Source organism: Bufo bufo, chromosome 1 (assembly GCF_905171765.1).
Source record: "Bufo bufo chromosome 1, aBufBuf1.1, whole genome shotgun sequence".
Classification (NCBI taxonomy): domain Eukaryota; kingdom Metazoa; phylum Chordata; class Amphibia; order Anura; family Bufonidae; genus Bufo; species Bufo bufo.
The window spans coordinates 445,043,159-445,064,313 of record NC_053389.1 but is presented as its reverse complement, the minus strand read 5'-3'; the positions used below and the strand labels follow the sequence as shown (position 1 = coordinate 445,064,313).

The 21,155-nt window shown below is 43.6% G+C and overlaps 1 protein-coding gene across 1 annotated transcript in view; it reads left to right on the top strand.

Moving 5' to 3' along the window:
* The window catches only part of ALDH1L2 (aldehyde dehydrogenase 1 family member L2), an 81,198-nt gene that overhangs the window by 33,872 nt on the left and 26,171 nt on the right, over positions 1-21,155 (top strand). Inside the window, exons 4-13 of the mRNA XM_040408065.1 lie at positions 348-513; positions 1,007-1,108; positions 3,047-3,136; positions 3,226-3,360; positions 5,069-5,194; positions 5,368-5,459; positions 6,185-6,329; positions 6,913-7,032; positions 8,014-8,141; positions 15,179-15,329. Coding sequence (XP_040263999.1) covers positions 348-513; positions 1,007-1,108; positions 3,047-3,136; positions 3,226-3,360; positions 5,069-5,194; positions 5,368-5,459; positions 6,185-6,329; positions 6,913-7,032; positions 8,014-8,141; positions 15,179-15,329 — 1,255 coding nt within the window. The remainder of the gene's footprint in view (positions 1-347; positions 514-1,006; positions 1,109-3,046; positions 3,137-3,225; positions 3,361-5,068; positions 5,195-5,367; positions 5,460-6,184; positions 6,330-6,912; positions 7,033-8,013; positions 8,142-15,178; positions 15,330-21,155) is intronic.

Sequence of the window (21,155 nt, the reverse complement as noted above, 5' to 3'; positions counted from 1 at the left end):
GAGCTTCATTTTGTTGAAATGTCATAGTAGGCAAAGCTTCTGGAAGACAAAAAAACTTTTTTCCTTGCAAAATGTACAAAACAAACAATCATCTAGGAAATGAGATTCTACTAATTTCAGTCATTAAAGATTTGACGTGCCATGTTTTGTATGATTTTATACATATAATAGGCTTGTATGTTCCTCTGCCTGTAACTAATGGTAATTCGCATGCCAGTATTTTTGGTCTGTGTTTTTTGTCAAAAATATGAGAAGATCACCAAAGAGCAGCTTAGAAATATTTCCACAGGCGAGCTTATCCTATCCTTTTCTAGTGGGGTATAATGTGATGGCAATGTAATTCACAGGACCTTGATTCACGGAGATAAAAAGGCTGGCTTTTCTGTTTTCTGGGCTGATGATGGGCTGGACACAGGACCAATTCTTCTCCAGAGGGTTTGTGATGTAGAGTCCAGTGATACTGTAGACTCTCTGTACAACCGCTTTCTCTTTCCAGAAGGAGTAAATGCCATGGTAAGAGCCTTATAGGATTTTTTTAATACCATGTCTTAATTGTTTGTTACAGTAATGCACTCATTTGCCCCCACTCTCCCCACTAACTAGCAGTTACACTCACATGTACGGTATATTCTTGTTCCTGCATAAATCTTTGTGATCAGTGCAGCAAGAGGAGGTTACGACTGTGATCAAGTGATGCATTTTGTCCTCTGACTTGCGTGAACTCCCTTGTTGATCAATTTTAATGGCATTGCCATGTACCCTTCCCTCGGCAGGAAAGGCAGCAGTACCCTAATTGTCTCTCTTCATTGCCACCTTTCCTTGGCTTTACTGGAAAATATACTACTAATTGTTAATATGCAAATTACATTTCATTGAAATCCTAGTCCGGAAGAATAACGCCATTTGCAGTTTATCATAGGGGGTTACAAAATATTTAAGAAACACCATATTAAATTGCAAAAATGAAAAAAATTGTTTTTGCTTCGTTTTTTCTTTGGCTGATTAGGTTGAAGCTGTACAATTAATTGCTGATGGGAAAGCACCTCGTATAGACCAGCCGGAAGATGGGGCTACCTATGAAGGAATTCAGAAGAAGGAAAATGCTAAGGTAGATCCAATGCTTTAGTGGTTGTAACGTGACATATAAACCACGTTGATCTGTTAATTTTGGACCCAACAAACACCGTAAGTGACTATTGAGCAGCAGGTCAGGTTTAGTGCACTTTTTTCCCAACTTAAGATAGTGATGTGGAATTATAGAGTACAGTGAAGCAGAGTGGCCTACTCATTGTTCATGATTGTCTATATTTAATCATTTTTCCAATTGCTCTTTATTAAACATTTTCAACTACTCTACAGCCTTCATTTTCACCTGATTTGCAGTCTGTTCCTTCTCAGTGAAGCCCGTCAGAGAGCTGCTCTGTTAGCTAGATCTGTAGCTCTTATCTTTACTTTTCTAATTGCAAATAAAAACCAATTTAAGCTAAATTATGATTAGACTGATAAGACTATTGCTTAAATGAGTGTGAGTTATGAGCTATCAGGAAACTAGAAATTGTTACAGCAGTGTCCTCAAGCCACCACTGGTCCACTTACCCTATCCGGCTATCAGAGCCTGCCTCCCATCATCTTTTCCTTGGCAGATTTGGTCGCAAGGTTTGCTCTGTCTGTCCACTTAAGATGCATCTACTTGCCAGTAGACATTCTCCTCTTCACCAAACAATGCCTGACAACCCTAGGGTACTTAAAGGGAACCTGTCATGTGGATATTTGATTATAATCTAACTAATTATATACAATCATTAACTACTAAAAAGTACCTTAGATGTATTCACTTACTGGTGTGACAGATGGTTACCTCATAATATACACACAAAGATGCTGCATGCTAATGAGCTGATTTGAGTCCAGCGTGATGTCAGTGAGTCCAGTGTATATTTAATTCAGAGATATAGCCACTCCCCTGCCCACCTGCTGCTGATTCATATGGAAAATAACTGTCATTCAGCAGCAGGTGGGCGGGGAGAGTCAGGAGCTCATGAATATTCAGGACTCATCATTATCAGCTGGAGCTTTTCAATACAAGATGTTGGCAGATTGACTGGGTCAATTAAAGAAAGTGACCCAGCATTGTGCTAAGAGAATCAGTCACTTATTTATGTTGCCCTTAGTTAGGACATCATAAAACTGGTGACAGGTTCCCTTTAAGGCACCTTCCTCTATGGGAAGTTACCTTAGCAAATATGTTCCTTAGCTTGCTAGTTCCCACAAAGGTGTGTTGTATTTGTTTGCCTGTTTACTCATGTTGGACCTAATTTGACCTGTGCCCGAACTCCGTATTTGCCCTTAGCTGCCTGCCTTAACCTTGGACCATTTAGCACATACTCCTGCCCTGACTTCGGCCTATCCCTGACTATGATTTTGCCTGACCCCTCGGTGCCCTGAACCAGTGTCTCTGACCTCCATGGATCAGCCGTTAACCACACAGAAACTACTCCAAAAGGTAGCAGCCACTTGGTTCCACTGCAGCGAAGTCCAGATCCCTGTATAGGGGTTAAAGGGTGTATATCAGTCTGAGGACTACCAGGAGAACACCCTTAGGTTTAGCCCAAAGTCAAATCGATTGGTTAACACAGTGGTTCCACATACACTGCCATAACAGAGGTAAGGGCTACAGATCAAGCTGACAAAGCAGCTGTCTGATGGGTTTCACTGAGAAGGAGAAACATTCTGCATATGCAGCGATATGAAGGCTGAAGAAGACAACCTGCTGAAAATTTTAAAGATAAAATAATAAAATAATTGCCCCCAATGATGTCCATAGCCTTTACATTCTGATTTGCTGAACATTTAAGCCTCACCCCTGACCTGCCCAAGATTGACCAAAAACTTTGCATAAGCCCTGTCCCTTTAATGACCATTGTGATTAGATGTTTTGCAGGCTAACCATTGGGTCTAAATATCACATTACTTCAAACAATTAAAAAAGCTCCATTAATGGAGCCTTGTCTATTCATATCACTTTCTAATTCACTAAATTGCCTAGATATGTTGGGACAATTCAGCTGAGGAAATCCATAATTGGATCCGAGGACATGATAAAGTGCCTGGAGCGTGGACTATCATAAATGATCAGGTATTTAAAGTAAAAAGAAAATTGCTGCTATATCAGTATTTAGTATCATGGCTGTTGTATTTTAATTCTTTTTACAAATATTTCACCAGATAGTAACACTATATGGGTCTACTTTGCTGGAGGGTGCAGTGCCCACAGGTGAACCATTACATATTGAAGGAGCTTCAAAGCCAGGACTTGTCACAAAAAATGGACTCGTTCTCTTTGGAAAAGATGGAAAAATGGTGAGGTACCTTTCTGCAGTTGAAGGCTTGAAGTAAAATGTAATTTAAGGGGTATGTTCACATTCGTAGATTTGCCTTTGTGGATTGTTATGTGGAAAATCTGAAGCATTGTACAGTACCAGCGAAGTGGAGGACATTTTAAGAACTCTGATCCCCATGCTGCATTGAGAGTATAGTCATGACATTATGTAAAATTACATGCTAGAGCAGTGGTCTCCTTCCTGTGACTCTTCAGTTATGGCAATCTCCCAGCATGCTGGCAATCTCTGCTTTTTCCATTACGAGTGTACACAACAGTGCCCAGAGGAGATCAGATTATACAGATACGACTTATATACAGTATATATTTCAACTACTGTAGGTAACTTTTCAGGAATTGTGTTTTTTTTTTTTTAAATAAAAAATCTCCAGCAAAAAAAAAATTTTGTTTCTTATTGTACCTATTCATTCCAGGTTTTAATTTTTTTTAAATATTCATTGACTGCAAGTCGAGATGTTAAAAAAAATAAAAAAATTTAAAATATATAAAATTTATATAAAAACTATTGGGGTCATTTATTAGGAGCGGCGTTTTAGACGCTGGTCTTAATACCCCTGCGATACACCGAATCTATGTCGAGGCGCCGGCCTTTACATAATTTAGGTGCATCCACCGCCAGCCTAAATCTACGCCGGATCCCTTGCTGGCATAGATTAAGATACCTGGTGTACGTGGCGTGCAAGGGGAAGAAGTCACAGATTCGGCTGCAAATCCCCTTTACGACCGAATCTGCAACAGATATGCACCAAATATTGGCGTATATCTATTGATAAATGACCCCTTATGTTACCATGTCATTAGACATTGTTAAATTTTATTTACCAAAAACCTGGAAAGTACCTTTAATGGGAATTCCAGAAGTTAACCATGTATCACCTATCTTTAGGATAGACTGTCAATATCAGATCCAGCTGTTTGTAGAAGCTGCTGTGTTCCAGAACACTACAACTCTGTACACTGTGTAGTGGCAGCATTGCTCCCATGAACTTGGACCAGGCATCTGCACAAACAGCTGATTGTCAGGGGTGGCAAGAATTGGACCCCCATTGAACTGGTACAGACAGCCTATACTAAATATTATTAAACAGAAAGTCGTTTTAAAGAGCATCTGTCGGCATGATCAACCCTATTCAACTAGACATACTGCCAGTTGGGGTTGATCATGCTGATTTAAATGATCCCGTAATACTTTAAATCAGTGCTCCCACTGTAGAAAAATGTGCACCTTAATTCATACGCTAATTAGGTATTCAAAGAACCGAGGGCAGGGCCTAGAACCTTGGAGCACTACTTAACTATCGCTTTTCTCCCTTAGCCACTCCACCTCCCTTTGAGTAACAGGGTCAGGCTTCCACACTGTCTTCCTGCCTGGCCATGCAATCATTCCCATGTGTTTGTTGGTGAATGTCGAATTGGTGCATGTTGTGATCTCAGTATTGGGGTAATGAACAGACTGAGAGCAAGCTCTGAGCTTGCTTAGCTGTGTCCGAGGAAGTTTGGACAGCTTCTTTGAACAAGCCTCTGCTGCCAGAGCTGACCATGAAGGATCTTCTTGATCTAGTGAAGACCAGCTTGGTCACCTGTGCATTTTGTAGGGGAAGATGGCCAGGGATCCCTAGGGGACTACTAGGTAAGCACTGTTTTAATGTGTTTTTTTATACATTTCAGTTAATAGTGAGAAATCTTCAGTTTGAAGATGGAAAAATGATTCCTGCATCCAGTTACTTTTCAATGGGCGATGTTGCAGTTTTGGAATTAACAGAGGAGGAAAAAGCCATGCAGTCCCATATCAAGGTAAGCAGTTGTGTAACTTTTATTGGAGGAATAAAGGTTATTTTGTAAAGTCTTGATAACAAGAGTGCACCATGACTTTATTAATGTGGCACAGTGATCTGGGTATTTATATCTACCTTATCTTACTGGGTACTGTATAAGTTACTCATTCATAAGGTGTCTCCTTTACTTAGGATATCTGGAAGGGGATTCTAAGCAATGTTTCTGTGATTGAAGATACCACAGACTTTTTCAAATCTGGAGCTGCATCTATGGATGTTGTCAGGTCAGTGATATAGCAGGTTTGTGCAAGTCAAATGTGTCCAGTTTATTATTTTATTCACTAAAGTGTATCTGAGTTAAAAAAAAAAAAAAAAAAGTTTGCATAATGGCTGTACGTACTTCTTTGTACAGTCAAAACTGTGAGGGAACAGGTCTTTTTTGGGCTTCCCTAAGGTCATTTTCAGCCCAATTATTCCCCTATTAAGCTGCATAACTGGATACATTTCTCTCAGAAGCAGGAGGCATATCCGTGATGTCCTTTCCCTTATTTCTCACTATGTTTGTTTTCAGCTCCGGATCTGACAGAACAGATATGGTGTGAGAGATCAGACTTACAGAAAGGCAGGATGCTCATGTGACCTTCAGAAGCAGTGTAGAAGCAGTTTCTTTTATCATTCTCAGAAGCCCAGCTAGCTGTGACATGCCCCACTTCATCTCTGCCATCTTCTGTGTCTTTGTTATAGGGACGGATCTTGCCTGACAACAGGCAGTGGACTGAAAATTTGGTGGAAGTGAGACCCCTAGTGGCCATGACTTTACAGCTTTTTTTTTTCAAGTGGATTTAGAAATTTACTGGCTACACCATTCTCTATTAAATTAAATAAAATGAAATGAAAGTTCAGTGAATCTTTGAGGTGGCCATACATATGTAATAATTGTCGACAGATGACTGTGACTTTATGTTGATTATTGTCATTTTCATATCTATGCACTTTTTATTGTGTACAGGTTAGTGGAGGAAATCAAGCAGAAATGTGCTGGGCTAGAGTTACAGAATGAAGATGTCTACATGGCTACCACATTTCAAGACTTTATGCAGATGGTAGTGAGGAAATTCAGAGGAGAGGATAAAGAAGAATTAGTTATAGATTATGTAAGTCTTACCGATAATTCAAGTGTAGGATGTAAATGTAACAATGGACCATGTGAATGTCCACAGGATCTCTCCAGACACCCAGAATGACTGGTTTACACATTAAATCAGGAAGAGATCCCGAAATGTGAAAACATTATTGCCTTTATACCTTTATACTTCTCTTGTTTGGACCTACTGGGTTCAGCTAAGGAAAAAGGTATTCAAAAAATGTAATCTGCGCAGCCCAATGAGCCCATGTAATGCTATTAAAGTCAGTGGAACAGCACATTGCCACAGCCTATTGGATTCTTGACGGCTCCACTAGAGCTGTTTTTGTTCTAACCTTAAACATGAGAAGAGTAGATTTAAAGGGAATGTGTCAGCTGTAACTATTGCTGCCAGTTAAAAGCAGATTTTGAAGCATAGTATTTTTTTAATTTGTTTTTATTTTCTGATTGTAGATTTGTGAACATGATTATGGGGCTGCATTCTTGCCTGAGCTATGCTTTACAGCAGCCACCATATGCCGTAGACACAATAGACTGGAGGTGACCCATTGATTTTGTATATTATTAAAATGCCTGATTCTTTTTATCTACAGGTAACATTAAATGTGAACAATATGACTGTGAATATGCCATACCAATGTTTTATTAATGGGCAGTTTGTGGACTCTGACAGTATGAAAACCTGTGATACTATCAATCCAACAGATGGATCGGTGAGTGTTTTTATTGTATTAGTTATCTATATTGCTCTTCATTCTACAGTTTACAAAAATATACTAAGAAAAACTAACAATTCCAGGCAAAATCTAAATCCACACTGTGTAAGGCCTCCGTTTACGTTCCGTTTTTGTTGCGTTCCATATACGGAACCATTCATTTCAATGGATCTGCAAAAAAAAAACGGAAGATACTCCATATGCCTTCCGTTTCCGTATTTCCGTTCCGTTCAAAGATAGAACATGTCCTATTATTGTCCGCATAATGGACAAGGATAGTACTGTTCTATTAGGGGCCAGATGTTCAGTTCCGCAAAAAACAGAATCCACACGGATGTCATCCGTATGTTTTGCGGATCCGTTTTTTTGCGGACCGCAAAATACTGAAAAATCCATACGGTCGTGTGCAGGAGGCCTAAGTATTTTGGCACAATGAATCATGTGTGCAGATATGGGTCATCTCTGGACACTTGGCTGGTGGACTGGATTTTCTTTCTTTATATACAATTCAGCCATATATTATTGTTCATATATATTTGTAGGTGAGAAATAGATACTACTCACTCTTATGAAGTACGATCAGCACTTTCAATCCTTTATTTCAAAAGAGTGAGTAGTATCTATTTCTCACCTACAAATATATATGAAGAATAATATACTGCTGAATTGTATATAAAGACTGAATACTGAGTCAGAGTGAGACTCTAAGCCAGACCGTGGTGGATAACACGTGGGAGCAATTTGATTGTATATAGGAGGACTGGATTCTCATTCTTTTTTTAGATATGATAGTTGGACATCTCGTTGTCCATGCTGCATGCTGTGCGATAAATGCAGGGGTCTCTGCAGTACAGACTCTCAGATGTCCATTGTGTAATAATGCAAGGAGATATCGCAAAAGGAAAGATAGAGCAAAAGTTTAATTAATAAATATAGCAAAAGTTGATTGGTAAACAATACATCTCTTTTTACTTATAGGTGTTATGCAAAGTCTCTTTTTGCTCTGTAGCAGATGTAGACAAGGCAGTGGCGGCAGCAAAAGAAGCCTTTGAAAATGGCGAATGGGGAAAAATGAATGCTCGAGATAGGGGAAGACTGCTGTACAGGTGAGTACATGCTGCGTAACCTTAGGTCCTGTACATTACTTTGCTAATAATTATGAATTAATCGTGCAGTAATGGACAAATCTTCGCCAGATCTAGAAGCTAGCTTTGAAAGGAGCCAAAATAAAACACACTGTAAGGCTACATTCACACGTCAGTATTTTTCTATAATCCGATTTTCTGTCCGTTTTTTGCGGATCCGTTGTTCCTGAAAATGTTTCCGTATGTCATCCGTATGTTATCCGTTTTTTGCGGATCCGCAAAAAACGGAAGCATGTATAAATTTCAATAAGCAAATAAAGTTGTTTGGATTTCTTGAAAAAAAAAAAAAAAAAAAAATTAAAATGTAATTTCCAGGAACGGATTCCGTATAAAATGGATGACATACGGAATGACATCCGTATGTCTTCCGTTTTTTGCGGATCCATTGACTTTGTATTGTACCAGGATCCGATTTTTCAGGAAAAGAATAGGACATGTTTTATATTTAAACGGACATGCGGAACGGAACAACGGAAACGGACAGCACACATTGTGCTGTCCGCTTTTTTCCAGGACCCATTGAAAATGAATGGGTCCAGATCTGTTCCAGAAAAAACGGAACAGATCAGGAAAGAAAAAACGGACGTGTGAATGGACCCTAAAAGTAGGTCTGCGCTGTACCTGAGTTTTTATGAGCCTGGCCTCAGGCTAGGTCATCAATATCAGATCAGCGGGGGCCCTACTCCCAGCACCCCTGCCGATCAGCTGTTTGAAGAGAATGAGCGCTGTATTATCTTCTCTGTTTACCTGCTCGCTGTCCACATTGCAGCGGCAAGCAGGTGTAATTACAGCTCCTCACTTGAATAGGAAGGAGCCATCCCATTGAAGTGAATGTGATGGAGGAGCTGTAATTACATCTGCTTGCTGCTGCAATGTGGACAGCGAGCAGGTAAACAGAGAAGATAATCCAGCGCTCGTTTTCTTCAAACAGCTGATTGGTGGGGTGCCGGCCGTCTGGCCCCCACCGATCTGATAGCAAAAGCGGAGAACCCCTTTAAGTATTGTTTGAGGTTTTCAATCCCCTACCCAAAGTAGTCAGAATAAAGCTCCCGTTGATAGTATGTACTTCTCTCTAGAATTGAAAATTTTGTCTCATGCTCTTCCCACCACTTCCCCAGTAAACGCAGCAGCCTTCCCTACCCACTTCTCTAGGAGTCACAGCAACCTCCCGCCCTTCTTAGTGATCATATCAACCAAAAAAGAAAAAGGGTAAAACACCATTTCTAATGCCTAAGGCTACTTTCACACTTGTGGCACAGTGATCCGGCAAGCAGTTCCGTATGGCATTTGTAAGACTGATCAGGATCCTGATCAGTCAGAAAAATGCATTGAAATGCCGGATCCGTCTTTCCGATGTCATCTGACAAAACGGATCCGTCATTTATTTTTTTCACATTTTTTTCGGTCTGCGCAGGAAGGACGGATCCGGCATTCCGGTATTTTGAATGCCGGATCCGGCACTAATCCATTCCTATGGAAAAAAATGCAGATTCCGGCATTCAGGCAAGTGTTCAGTTTTTTTGGCCGGAGATAAAACCGTAGCATGCTACTGTATTATCTCCATCCTGATGAGTCAAAAAGACTGAACTGAAGACATCCTGATGCATCCTGAACGGATTGCTCTCCATTCAGAATTCTTTCCTGATCGGTTATTTTCCGGTATAGAGCCGCTAGGACGGAACTCTATGCCGGAAAAGAAAAACGCAAGTGTGAAAGTACCCTTAGGCCTCCTGCACACGACTGTATGGCTTTGGCCTCTTTCACACGACCATATGGCTTTTTCAGTGTTTTGCAGTCCGTTTTTTGTTTCCGCTGTGTTTCCGTTCCGTTTTTCCGTATGCCACATACAGTATGCAGTAATTGCATAGAAAAAATTGGGCTGGGCATAACATTTTCAATAGATGGTTCCGCAAAAACGGAACGGATACGGAAGACATACGGAGTACATTCCGTATGTGTTCTGTTTTTTTGCGGACCCATTGACTTGAATGGAGCCACGGAACGTGATTTGCGGGCAATAATAGGACATGTTCTATCTTTCAACGGACAAATGGAAACACGGAAACGGAATGCATACGGAGTACATTCCGTTTTTTTGGTGGAACCATTGAAATGAATGGTTCCGTATATGGACATTTCCTCTTGACATATAACCCTCTTTCAAGACGTAACAGTAAAAACACTTCCGTTACTGATAATACAACCATCTGCATCCGTTATGAACGCATCTGGTTGTATTATCTTTAACATTGCCAAGACGGATCCATCATGAAAGTCAATGGTGGAAGGATCCGTTTTCTATTGTGTCAGAGAAAACCGATCCGTCCCCATTGACTTGCATTGGGGGTCATGCCGGATCCTTCTTGCTCCGCATCCCAGGACGGAAAGCAAACTACAACATGTTGCGGTTTACTCTCCGGTATGGGAACGCAACTAAACGGAACGGAATGCATTTTGGAGCATTCCTTTCTGTTCAGTTCAATTTTGTCCCCATTGACAATGAATAGGGAAAAAACTGAAGCGTTTTTTTCCCGGTATTGAGCCCCTATGACGGATCTCAATACCGGAAAACTAAAACGCTAGGGAGAAAGTAGTCTTAGGCATGTTTCACATGAACAATATGGAGTGTGTCAGGATCTTTTCAGGGAAAAAACTGACGGTTTTGCACTTAAGTTCCATCAGTTCAAATCTGAATGCAATTGCGTTCAGATTTTTCGTGCAATCAGTTTTTTTTTAACAAATCTCTTTTTTTTGGGAGAGTCAAAATATCAGATCATCACAGATGAGATATAAGCAAGGATAATACGTACATTAGAAGCAAGAAGCAAGACATAAGTGATCCAACATTTTCCAGAGAACCGAAACATCAGGGTATACATAGATACATGTTTCGACATGAACATGGAAATAAAGAAAAAGAAAAAGAAAAACTTCTCGTGCAATCAATTTTGACACACCTAAAAAGAAATGAAGAATAACAATTTACATCTCCTGGCAACCATCAGTGAAAAACGCATTGCATCTGGATTACATCCGAATACCTTCAGTTTTTCACGCAGCCCCATTCACTGCGTGAAAAATGCAGAATATAGAACATGCTGAGATTTTTCCTGAACGCAGAAATGATGCATGAAAAATTGCGCTTATTGAAATGAATGGGTCAGGATTCAGTCCAGATGCTATGAGTTTGCTTCACACATCACACCCGGATGGAAAACTCGCTCGTGTGAAAGAGGCCTTATAGTTCCCATAAGTTTTTAAAAATAAAAAAAATAAAAAAAAAATATAAATATTCAACTCACCCGCCTTTCCCCAAAATGTAAATAAAAAAATACACATCATGGGTATCGCTGCGTGCGAAAACGCCTGTACAATTAAAATATTTTCCAATATGGCAATTTGGCCAAAAACTGATTCGCCATTTTTGGTCGCTTCACCTTCCACAAATTGTTTTATAAAAAGTGATTAAAAAGTCTTACACACCCCAGAATGGTATCAATGAAAAGTACAGATCATCCCGCAAAAAAATAGCAGTCAGATGCTGTGGTCACATTTGACCACGGCATTTGAAGGGTTAAATATTCACCTCCGGCATTACTGCTGGGTGTCTGTTGGCAGTTGGAGAGGGATTAATAAATCCGCTTAATCTTATTTGGCTTAAGTCTGACCTCTAGTGGTTGTTTTCTTGTAAGACAGGTTCATTTTCAGTAAGAATTGTCTCATTGGTTTACGCATGAAAAAATTGTGCAAATGACTAGAAAAAAGTTGCAACTTTATCTCTTTCAATGCAAATAATTGCGGAAGTTTCCCCTCAAAACAGACAGGTAAAATAAGCCAGTTCAGGAGTGGAGAAGAAATAAGACAGTTTATACATCTGATTCAGGCACACCAACATAAGTACATTGGAAATAAGGCGCAAAACAAAGACGGCTCCAAAATTAGTCTCAGAATAAGAATTAGACAAACAGGGCACAAATGCCTTCTAAACAGGGGCAAAGTCAGTTGGTAAATGAGACTTAAAAAATAAGATAATCTGAAACAGCTTTCTTAGGGCTTATGCACACGGCCGTTGCTCGGCCGTGGCCATATTGCGGCCCACATATGGCGGGTCCGCAATACATGGGCATCGGCCGTGTGCATCCCGCATCATGGATCGTGGACCCACTCACTTCAATGGGTCCGCAATCCAGGAGATACGGAACGGAGGCACGGATTGGAAGCCTACAGAAGCACTACAGAGTGCTTCTGTGGGTTTACTGTACGTGCCTCCGCACCGCAAAAAAGTAGTGCATGCACTACTTTTTTGCTGTGTGGACTGTATGATGCGGATCGCGGACCCCATTCATGTGAATGGGTCCGCGATCCGCATGCGGCTGCCCCACGGTCGGTACCCATGCATTGCGGACAGCAATTTACTGTACGCAGCACGGGCTCGGCCAGCACACGGTGTGCATGAGCCCTTACTCCTGAAAACAGGGTCAGACTCTATAGTAAATGTGCCCCACTGACTTTGTGAATAAGGCATATTTCTCAAAGGCTCCATCAAAACTGCAGTTATCTTCAGCTGGAGAAACTTTAGGCTAGGGCTACACGACAACATGTGTCGTGCAATCGCGCGACACATAGGGCACAACTACATTGCAACATGTGCCACGCGACATTGATGTTGCACCAATGTCACGCAACAATTTTTATAATGATAGTCTATGGCAGGGATCAGCAACCTCCGGCACTCCAGCTGTTGTCAAACTACAACTCCCAGCATGCTTCTTTCACTTCTGTGGGAGATTAGAGAACAGTCAAGCAAGTGTGCATGATGGGAGATGTAGTTTCACAACACCTGGAGTGCCGGAGGTTGCTGATCCCTGGTCTATGGTATCGCACTGCAACATGTGACATGCTGCGACTACGACGCGACAGTCGCAGAAAAATCCGTCTTGGATGGTTTATTTGCTCCTGTCGTGTCGCAGTCGCAGCATGTCGCATGTTGCAGTGCGACACCGTAGACTATCATTATAAAAATTGTCTTGCGACATTGGTGCGACATCAATGTCGCACGACACATGTTGCAATGTAGTTGTGCCCTTTGTGTCGCGCAGCCCTAGCCTAAAGTTTCTCCAGCTGAAGATAACTGCTGTTTTGATGGAGCCCTCGAGAATTATGCCTTATTCACACAGTCAGTGGGACACATATACTATACAAAGTGTCGCGCGACACATGTCGCCGTGTAGCCCTAGCTTTAGGCCTCTTGCACACGAACATTGTGTGCCCGCGGCCGTAATGCGGCCCGCATACGGCGGATCCGCAAAACACGGGCACCAGCCCGTGTGAACTTCGCATCACGGATGCGGACCCATTCAGAATGGGTCCGCAATCACGAAGATGTGGTATGGAAGCACTACGGAGTGCTTCAGTGGTGTTTCTGTCCGTGCCTCCGCACAGCAAAAAAATAGAACTTGTCCTATTCTTTTGGGGTGCGGATGGATCACGGACCCATTCAAGTCAAATGGGTCTCAATGCATCCCAGCGCCACACGGACGTTGCAAATTGCGGTCCCCAATGCACGGAACGGATGCAAGAGACCTTAGGCCCCTTGCAGACGAGCGTGTCTGGATTAGGTCCGGATGCGTCCCGGTGCATTGCGGCAAACCCGCGTGAGTAGGTACGCAATTGCAGTCAGTTTTGACTGCGACTGCATTCCATTGTTCAGTTTTTATCGCGCGGGTGCAATGCGGTTTGCATGCGTATGATAAAAAACTGAATGTGGTACCCAGACCCGAACTTCTTCACAGAAGTTCAGGTTTGGGTTCAAGGTTGTGTAGATTGTATTATTAGTACAGTAGGGCTGGAGGGGTTAAAAAAATAACTTGCCTTAATCCACTTGTTCGCGCAGCCGGCATCTCTTCTGTCTTCTTTTGTAAGGAATAGGACCATTGATGACGTCACTGCGCTCATCACATGGTCCGTCACATGATCCATCAATGCAGAAATTTACCACCAATAACCTATGTGTGAAAGCACCCTAAATATGTTTGACTGTTGGGTAGCTAAACTGTAAATATCCAGTGTAAAGCTATAAATTTAACATGTCATTGAAATTTAAAAAACCTTGTTGAGACCCCCACTGATTGCTAGCATGAGGAGGAAAAAGTACTGGCCTGGCAGGCTCTCCGTTTGCTGCAGGAGACGGGTTAAATAGAATGTCTGGGTCCATCTCAATTCTGTCTCCTGTAGCGTGTAGGGAGAGCGTAATCTGTGAGCTCTTCTCTCTCCTCGTTCTATAGATTGGTGGGGGTCTCAGCATTCAGACCGGCACCAGTCAAAACCTTTGATATGTCGCTATGACATATCAAAAGTTTTTTAAAAGTTCAGTGACACTTTAGGTTTACTTACTTTTGTGACTATGTACAGGTCAGTATAGGCTACATTCACATGACTGTATTTTGGTCACATTTCCATGTGGTCCATGTACTGTCCACAACCTTGTCCTTGTCTGTGTTGTGGACAAGAATAAGCATTTCTTTGTATGGCGTGCACACACCAGGTATCCATATGTTGTGAATATGCAATTTGCAGACATCAAAATGAATACCGCTGTTTAAATGTAGACTTAGGCCTCATGCACACGACCGTTCCATTTTTTGCGGCCCGCAAACTGCGGATCCACAAAAAACGGAAGCCGCTTGTGTGCCTTCCGTAATTTGCGGAACGGAACGGGCGGCCATTGTAGAAATGCCTATTCTTGTCCGCAAAACGGACAAGAATAGGACATGCTATATTTTTTTAGCGCGGCCACTGAACGGAGCACAATATGCGGACAGCACACGGAGTGCTGTCCACATCTTTTGCGGCCCCATTGAAGTGAATGGGTCCGCACCCGAGCCGCAAAAACTGCGGCTCGGATGCGGACCCGAACAACGGTCGTGTGCATGAGGCCTTAAAAGAATAAATGCATATTTACTGCTCTTAGTAACTGCATATATTACTTATAATGCAAGGCTTGCAGATCTTATGGAAGAGCATCAAGAAGAGTTGGCCACTATTGAATCTCTAGATTCAGGAGCAGTGTACACACTGGCTCTGAAGACCCATGTGGGGATGTCGGTGCAGACCTTCAGGTACTTCGCTGGATGGTGCGACAAAATTCAGGCAAGAGTTTATTTATTGTAAAATGTATCATGTATATCAGATAGTTAAATTTTGTGTTTCGAAAGACCATACTCTTGTCCAGGCCAGATTTCCTGTGAAAGAGTTTAGCCCCTTTCAGATGATCGAGTTCCACACATTGGACTTGCAGTGTAAGTACGCGGCAGCTCCCGTCCTGACCTTCCAGCACTGACGGGGACACATATCATTCTATTGATTTATGATGCTATGTGTATTGAGTGGGCCTCTGCAGCGGGCTCGCTCCATACATGGCGGGTGCTGGCTGTATCATATAGCCGGCACCCGCCCGTACTGACAGGAAGCGGCGATCGCACTGCCCCTGGATGCGACTCCCTCTTCCTTCCGGTCAGAGCCTCAGCAGTGAAATCACGGGGCTCTGATTGGTGGCCATGGCAGCCTGGATGCTGCTGAAACGCTCCAGGCGTGCCATGGCATTCTCCATGCTGAGGTATGCATGAGGCACATCTCAGAATGGAGGGAGTAAAAATCCTATACACCCTAATAGAGCTCTATTAGGGTGAATAAGAGAGGGGATCAAAAGCTCTCATGTACTAGGCCCCTAATAGGGCTAATAGTTATTGTGAAAAAAAGTTAACTTTTTTTTTTTTTAAAACCAATATATTAAGTTTAAATCACCCACTTTCCCAATTTTACATATAAAAATATATAAACAATAAAAAAATAAACATATTGGGTATCGCCGCATCCGAAAATGTCTGAAGTTTAAATATATATTTTTTTCCAAAGGTTTTTATTTTTTTTAAAGTAGTAAAAAAAAAAAAATATTCAAGTTTTCCCTAACGCCTCCACGACGGCACTTATTGGAGGAGTGTCCCCGCCTCGGACAGGAAACAACGACGTAGAAGCAGAAGATTTAAGAACCTCCTCCCCTTTACCTAGTCAGTCGTTGTTTCCTGTCCGACGGAAGACGTGGAAGCCGCTCCTGTAGCAGGAGTAACTTTTCTTCCGCCCAGCCTCACCTAGGTCCTGGGGTTCTCCCCACTTCATGTGGGAGGGCTGGAGCAGGGAACGGGCCCGCGGGGACGCATTGCCTCCCTTCCTGTTCCTTGGAGTAAGTCCTGGTTGCAGGCGTCCCCGGGCGCATGTGCGGTAGTTGCCAGAACTATCGCGGGATCCGACGTCCGGCGTGTGACGTCAGTGGGTGAGATTCTCCTTGGGCAAGAGAATCTCGCGAAAAGGCGGAGCTCCAGGGGCGCGGATTTTAAAAAGATTTCCTCAAACACAGCGTCCTCGTGCTATGAGGACGATGCAAAGCCCTGGAGATATGGACACCGCCAGAAAACCCATGGATCCTTCAGCCTCTGCCCTCAGCCCGGTAAGCCTCCTCCCAGAGGAGAGATATGCTTAATAGCGTGTGTTTCTGTTCTTACCTAAGAGAGTATGTACACACTTGGTGCTTGCTGCTTCCACCACCGGTGAAGGGTCTGGCCTCTTAAATAATTTCTAAAGCCACTGGTCTCTAAGTATGCCCCATTCTTTTGTGTAATTGATCTTAGGCCAGAGAGACCGCGACCCTGAAGCCGCCTGGTGGAGATTTGGCACGGGGAAGAAGTGAATGCGGCAGTAGACCTAAGAATGCCGTCATCCCCAAGACCATCCACCTCTCAAAGATCCCTAGCCTCTGACGCCGGGTTTGAATGGGATGAAGGGGAAGTCTTTTCTGAGGTAGTCTCCTCCTCTGAAGACGACTCAGGTAAACCCCTCTTTCTACCGGAAGAGACAGATGGATTCTTAAAAATCATCCGAGCAACTATGAACATCGAGGAGGTGAAGGAGGCTCACTCTGTACAAGACCGGATGTACCAGGGGTTAGGGGAAAGGAAGAAAAGAACCTTCCCCATTCACAATAATGTCAAGTCCCTCATTGCTAGGGAATGGAAAGATCCAGAAAAAAGGGTGGCTATATCGGGTGCCTTTAAACGCAAATACCCCTTTGATGATGCTGATTCTAACTTGTGGGAAAAAACCCCAAAGGTAGATGCACCAGTAGCCCGGATCTCTAAAAGAACCTCGCTACCCTTTGAGGATACTGGCCTCCTCAGAGACCCCATGGACAAAAAGTGTGAGAGCCTCCTAAAGAAATCATGGGAGACTAACACAGCTATGCTGCGACCAAGTATAGCTTCCACCTGTACTGCAAGAACACTCTCAGTATGGCTGAACCAGCTAGAGGATCATCTGGCGGCGGGTACCCCGCGGGAAGAAATCCTAGCTTCCCTACCAGCCCTAAAGAAGGCGTCTAATTTTCTTGCCGATGCATCTGCAGATTTAGTAAAGCTTTCTGCCCGGTCAGCGGCCTTATCGAATGCCACAAGAAGAGCTGTCTGGCTCCGTACCTGGTCAGGGGACGCAAGCTCAAAGAATCGCCTATGCTCCATCCAGTGTGAAGGCGATAGACTATTTGGGTCCACCTTGGATGATATTCTGGATCAGGCGGCAGACAGGAAGAAGGGCTTCCCTATAGAGAACCGCTATTTCCATCAGAGGCGTTCCTTTCGGAATCAAAGAAAGCCCAAAGGAGATCCTAAGAAAAAAGAGGGTTCAAAGAGGTGGCAGCCCTCCAGAGGTAGGGGTAGAGGGTTTCTCTTTAACCCCGAGAATGCTTCATCCTCAAAACAATGAAGCTATACATCAAGTGGGGGGCAGACTAATCTACTTTGCTGCCGTCTGGGAAAATATAGGAGCATCTCCCTGGGTAGTGGACACCCTAAGTCATGGCCTAAAGTTAGAGTTTCTGTCAATACCCACAGATCATTTCATGATCAACAAAATCCTACCTCATCAAGAAAAACAATCCTGCCTAGAGTCAGAAATTACATCACTCATTCAGAAAGGAGTAATCTGTCAGGTTCCTGCGGAAGAACAGGGAAAAGGGTTTTACTCCCCTGTCTTCTTAATCCAAAAACCCAACAAGACCTATCGACTAATAATTAACTTAAAAGGTTTAAACAAGTTTATCATTTACAAACGCTTCAAGATGGAGTCAGTGAGATCCACCATAAATGTCCTGCCCCAAGACTGCTTCATGGCGACCATGGACCTTCAGGACGCCTATTACCACGTCCCGATTGCTGTGGCCCATCAAAAGTTTTTGAGAATCGCTATCTATATAAATAACCGGCTCTGTCATTTTCAGTTCATAGCCCTTCCCTTTGGGCTTTCCTCAGCCCCAAGGGTGTTTTCAAAAGTTATGTCTGATGTCGTCAAAGCCCTTCACCTAAGAGGCATCCAAATTATACCGTACCTGGACGACTTTCTGGTAGTTGCTCCCTGTGAAGAGACCCTTCTGTCGCACCTAGCAGATGTTCAGAAATTTTTTACCACCCTAGGGTGGATAATAAATTTCAAAAAGTCAGACTTAAATCCAGCACAAAGCAAAACCTTTTTAGGGGTAACATTAGATTCCCATCGATTAATGTCTTTTCTTCCACAGATCAAACAGATCGAGCTCCAGGAAAAAGTCTCGCTTTTCTGCAGCCAAAAATCCACAACGATAAGGAACCTCATGACCATTCTAGGTATCCTTACGTCCACGATCCAGTCAGTAAGGTGGGCCCAACACCACACAAGACCACTTCAGGCGTTCCTCCTATCTTCCTGGGATGGCACCTCCTCGGCCCTAGAAAAGCGAGTATTGATTCCGAAATCGGTAAAAACATCTCTTCTGTGGTGGAGAATCAGAAAACACCTTCAGACGGGTGTTTCCTGGAGACAAGGAGATCAAATGATCATAACCACAGACGCCAGCAGCATCGGCTGGGGGGGTGTCACGGCTGAGGATGGGGGAAATCCTCAGCCGTGTGCAGCCAGGTGATGGTATGGCTGCTTGACCCAGGAGAACAGGATAGGGAGCAGGTCACCTCCTAACAGCGTCCCTACCCTGACCCTAACTCCTAACTGCATGGGCCGACCTTAAAGGTAGGAGGACCCATGCGCAGGAACCTCGGATCCCTAACTCACCCTCCGTCCGGTCCCTGCGCTAGGAGTCAGGGTAAGACGACCTACTCCTCCTAGGCACGGAGGAGCAGGAGTCTCAACGGCCAAGCTGTTGGGAAAAAGGGGAAACATAAACAGACTAATGGAAATGGCAGGTGAACTCAGTAGCTCAACCAACCTGCCACAGCCTTGCTGACTGGATCCCTGACACAGAGAATCCAGAACCATTAGCTGCACAAACCAACATAGGAAAATCCCAACAGACCATCACCCAGACATGACACATACAGGTAAGCATAAACTAAATAAGACATAAAACCTGAACTTAAACCTATGACCACAGTGGTGGCTCTCACAGAGGAATGGAAAGCACAGGAGACTGCTTCAGCAAGCAAGACTGAAGCAACCTACTGAGCCCTGCTAGAGAGAGGGTTTATATAGGCCAAAGTGGCCACACCCAAAGGTAAGACACACCCAGTGACATCACACCCACACTGGGAAGGAAGTTAACCCTTCCAATGCCACAGAAGGGAAACACACATACATAAGGGAAAGTGCACACAATAACATACAACACAGTGCACACAACACACACACCTAACAAAAAGGTTGCTAGGTGTGACCGCATGCCAGGGCAGCAAGCTGCCTAGCAACGCTCAGGCTGCTCTGCTGCTAAACCCCAACACTGGTTGTCCGCGGCAACCACAAGTGAGGCCACAGACAAGCGGCCCTCACCCGTGGTTGAAGACCCATGCAAAACCGCCGGCAACTGCATGCGGTAAGAAGTCACGGTCATGGGCCTGGCCGTGACAGGGGGTCACTCAGGCGGGAAAGTGGTCCAAAGCACTTGGGGAGCGGATCTACTACAAGCCTCCTCCAACTTAAAAGAACTCTCAGCGGTATACAAAGTCATAGTTGCTCTCTTTACGCCTACATCACCAAAAAGTATAAAAGTCTTCTCAGACATTACTACCGCGGTCGCCTATTTAAACAAACAGGGAGGAACCAGGAGTCGCTCCCTAGCAGCCGTAAGCGAAAAAATCTTCTCCTGGGCAGAGAGCAACCTGATTTCCCTTACAGCCTTACATGTCAGAGGAGAAGAAAATACTTTAGCCGACTTCCTCAGCCGTCAAACTCTGAAAGAGGGAGAGTGGTCCCTAAATCCACAAATATTTCACCAATTGTGTCTCAAGTGGGGGACTCCAGAAATAGATCTGTTTGCGACAAAGTCCAACAAACAGACCAAACAGTTCTGTTCCCTCTCCCAAAAGGACCAGCCATTATGGATAGATGCCCTATCCCGACCATGGCCAAACTGCCTTCTCTATGCCTTTCCTCCCTTCAGCCTAATACCGAAGTCTCTGATAAAGGTACAGGAAGAGAAGGCCAAGGTAATCTTTATAGCCCCTCACTGGCCGAGAAGATCCTGGTTCCCCTTACTACTTCACCTTTCAGCAGGGGAATCCTGGGTCCTCCCATCCATTCCGAATCTCCTTCATCAAGGCCCAGTAGATCACCCAAGCGTCAAAAACTTGAACCTGAGGGCCTGGAGACTGAACGCAACACTTTAAGAAAAAAGGGACTCTCGGATTCAGTTATTTCTACTCTTATGCTCAGCCGGAAACCCATAACATCCAGAATTTATATGCGGACCTGGAAAGCCTTTCAGAAATTCGCGGGTGACGCGAGTTTGCCCAACATTCCTAAAATTCTGCAGTTCCTTCAAGCCGGACTTGACAAAGGCCTCAGGCCAGCAACCCTCAGAGTGCAGGTATCAGCCCTTAGTGTGTTTTTGGACGTCAAGTTGTCAGAATACTCTTTAATAAAGCGTTTTCTCAAGGGCGCAACGAG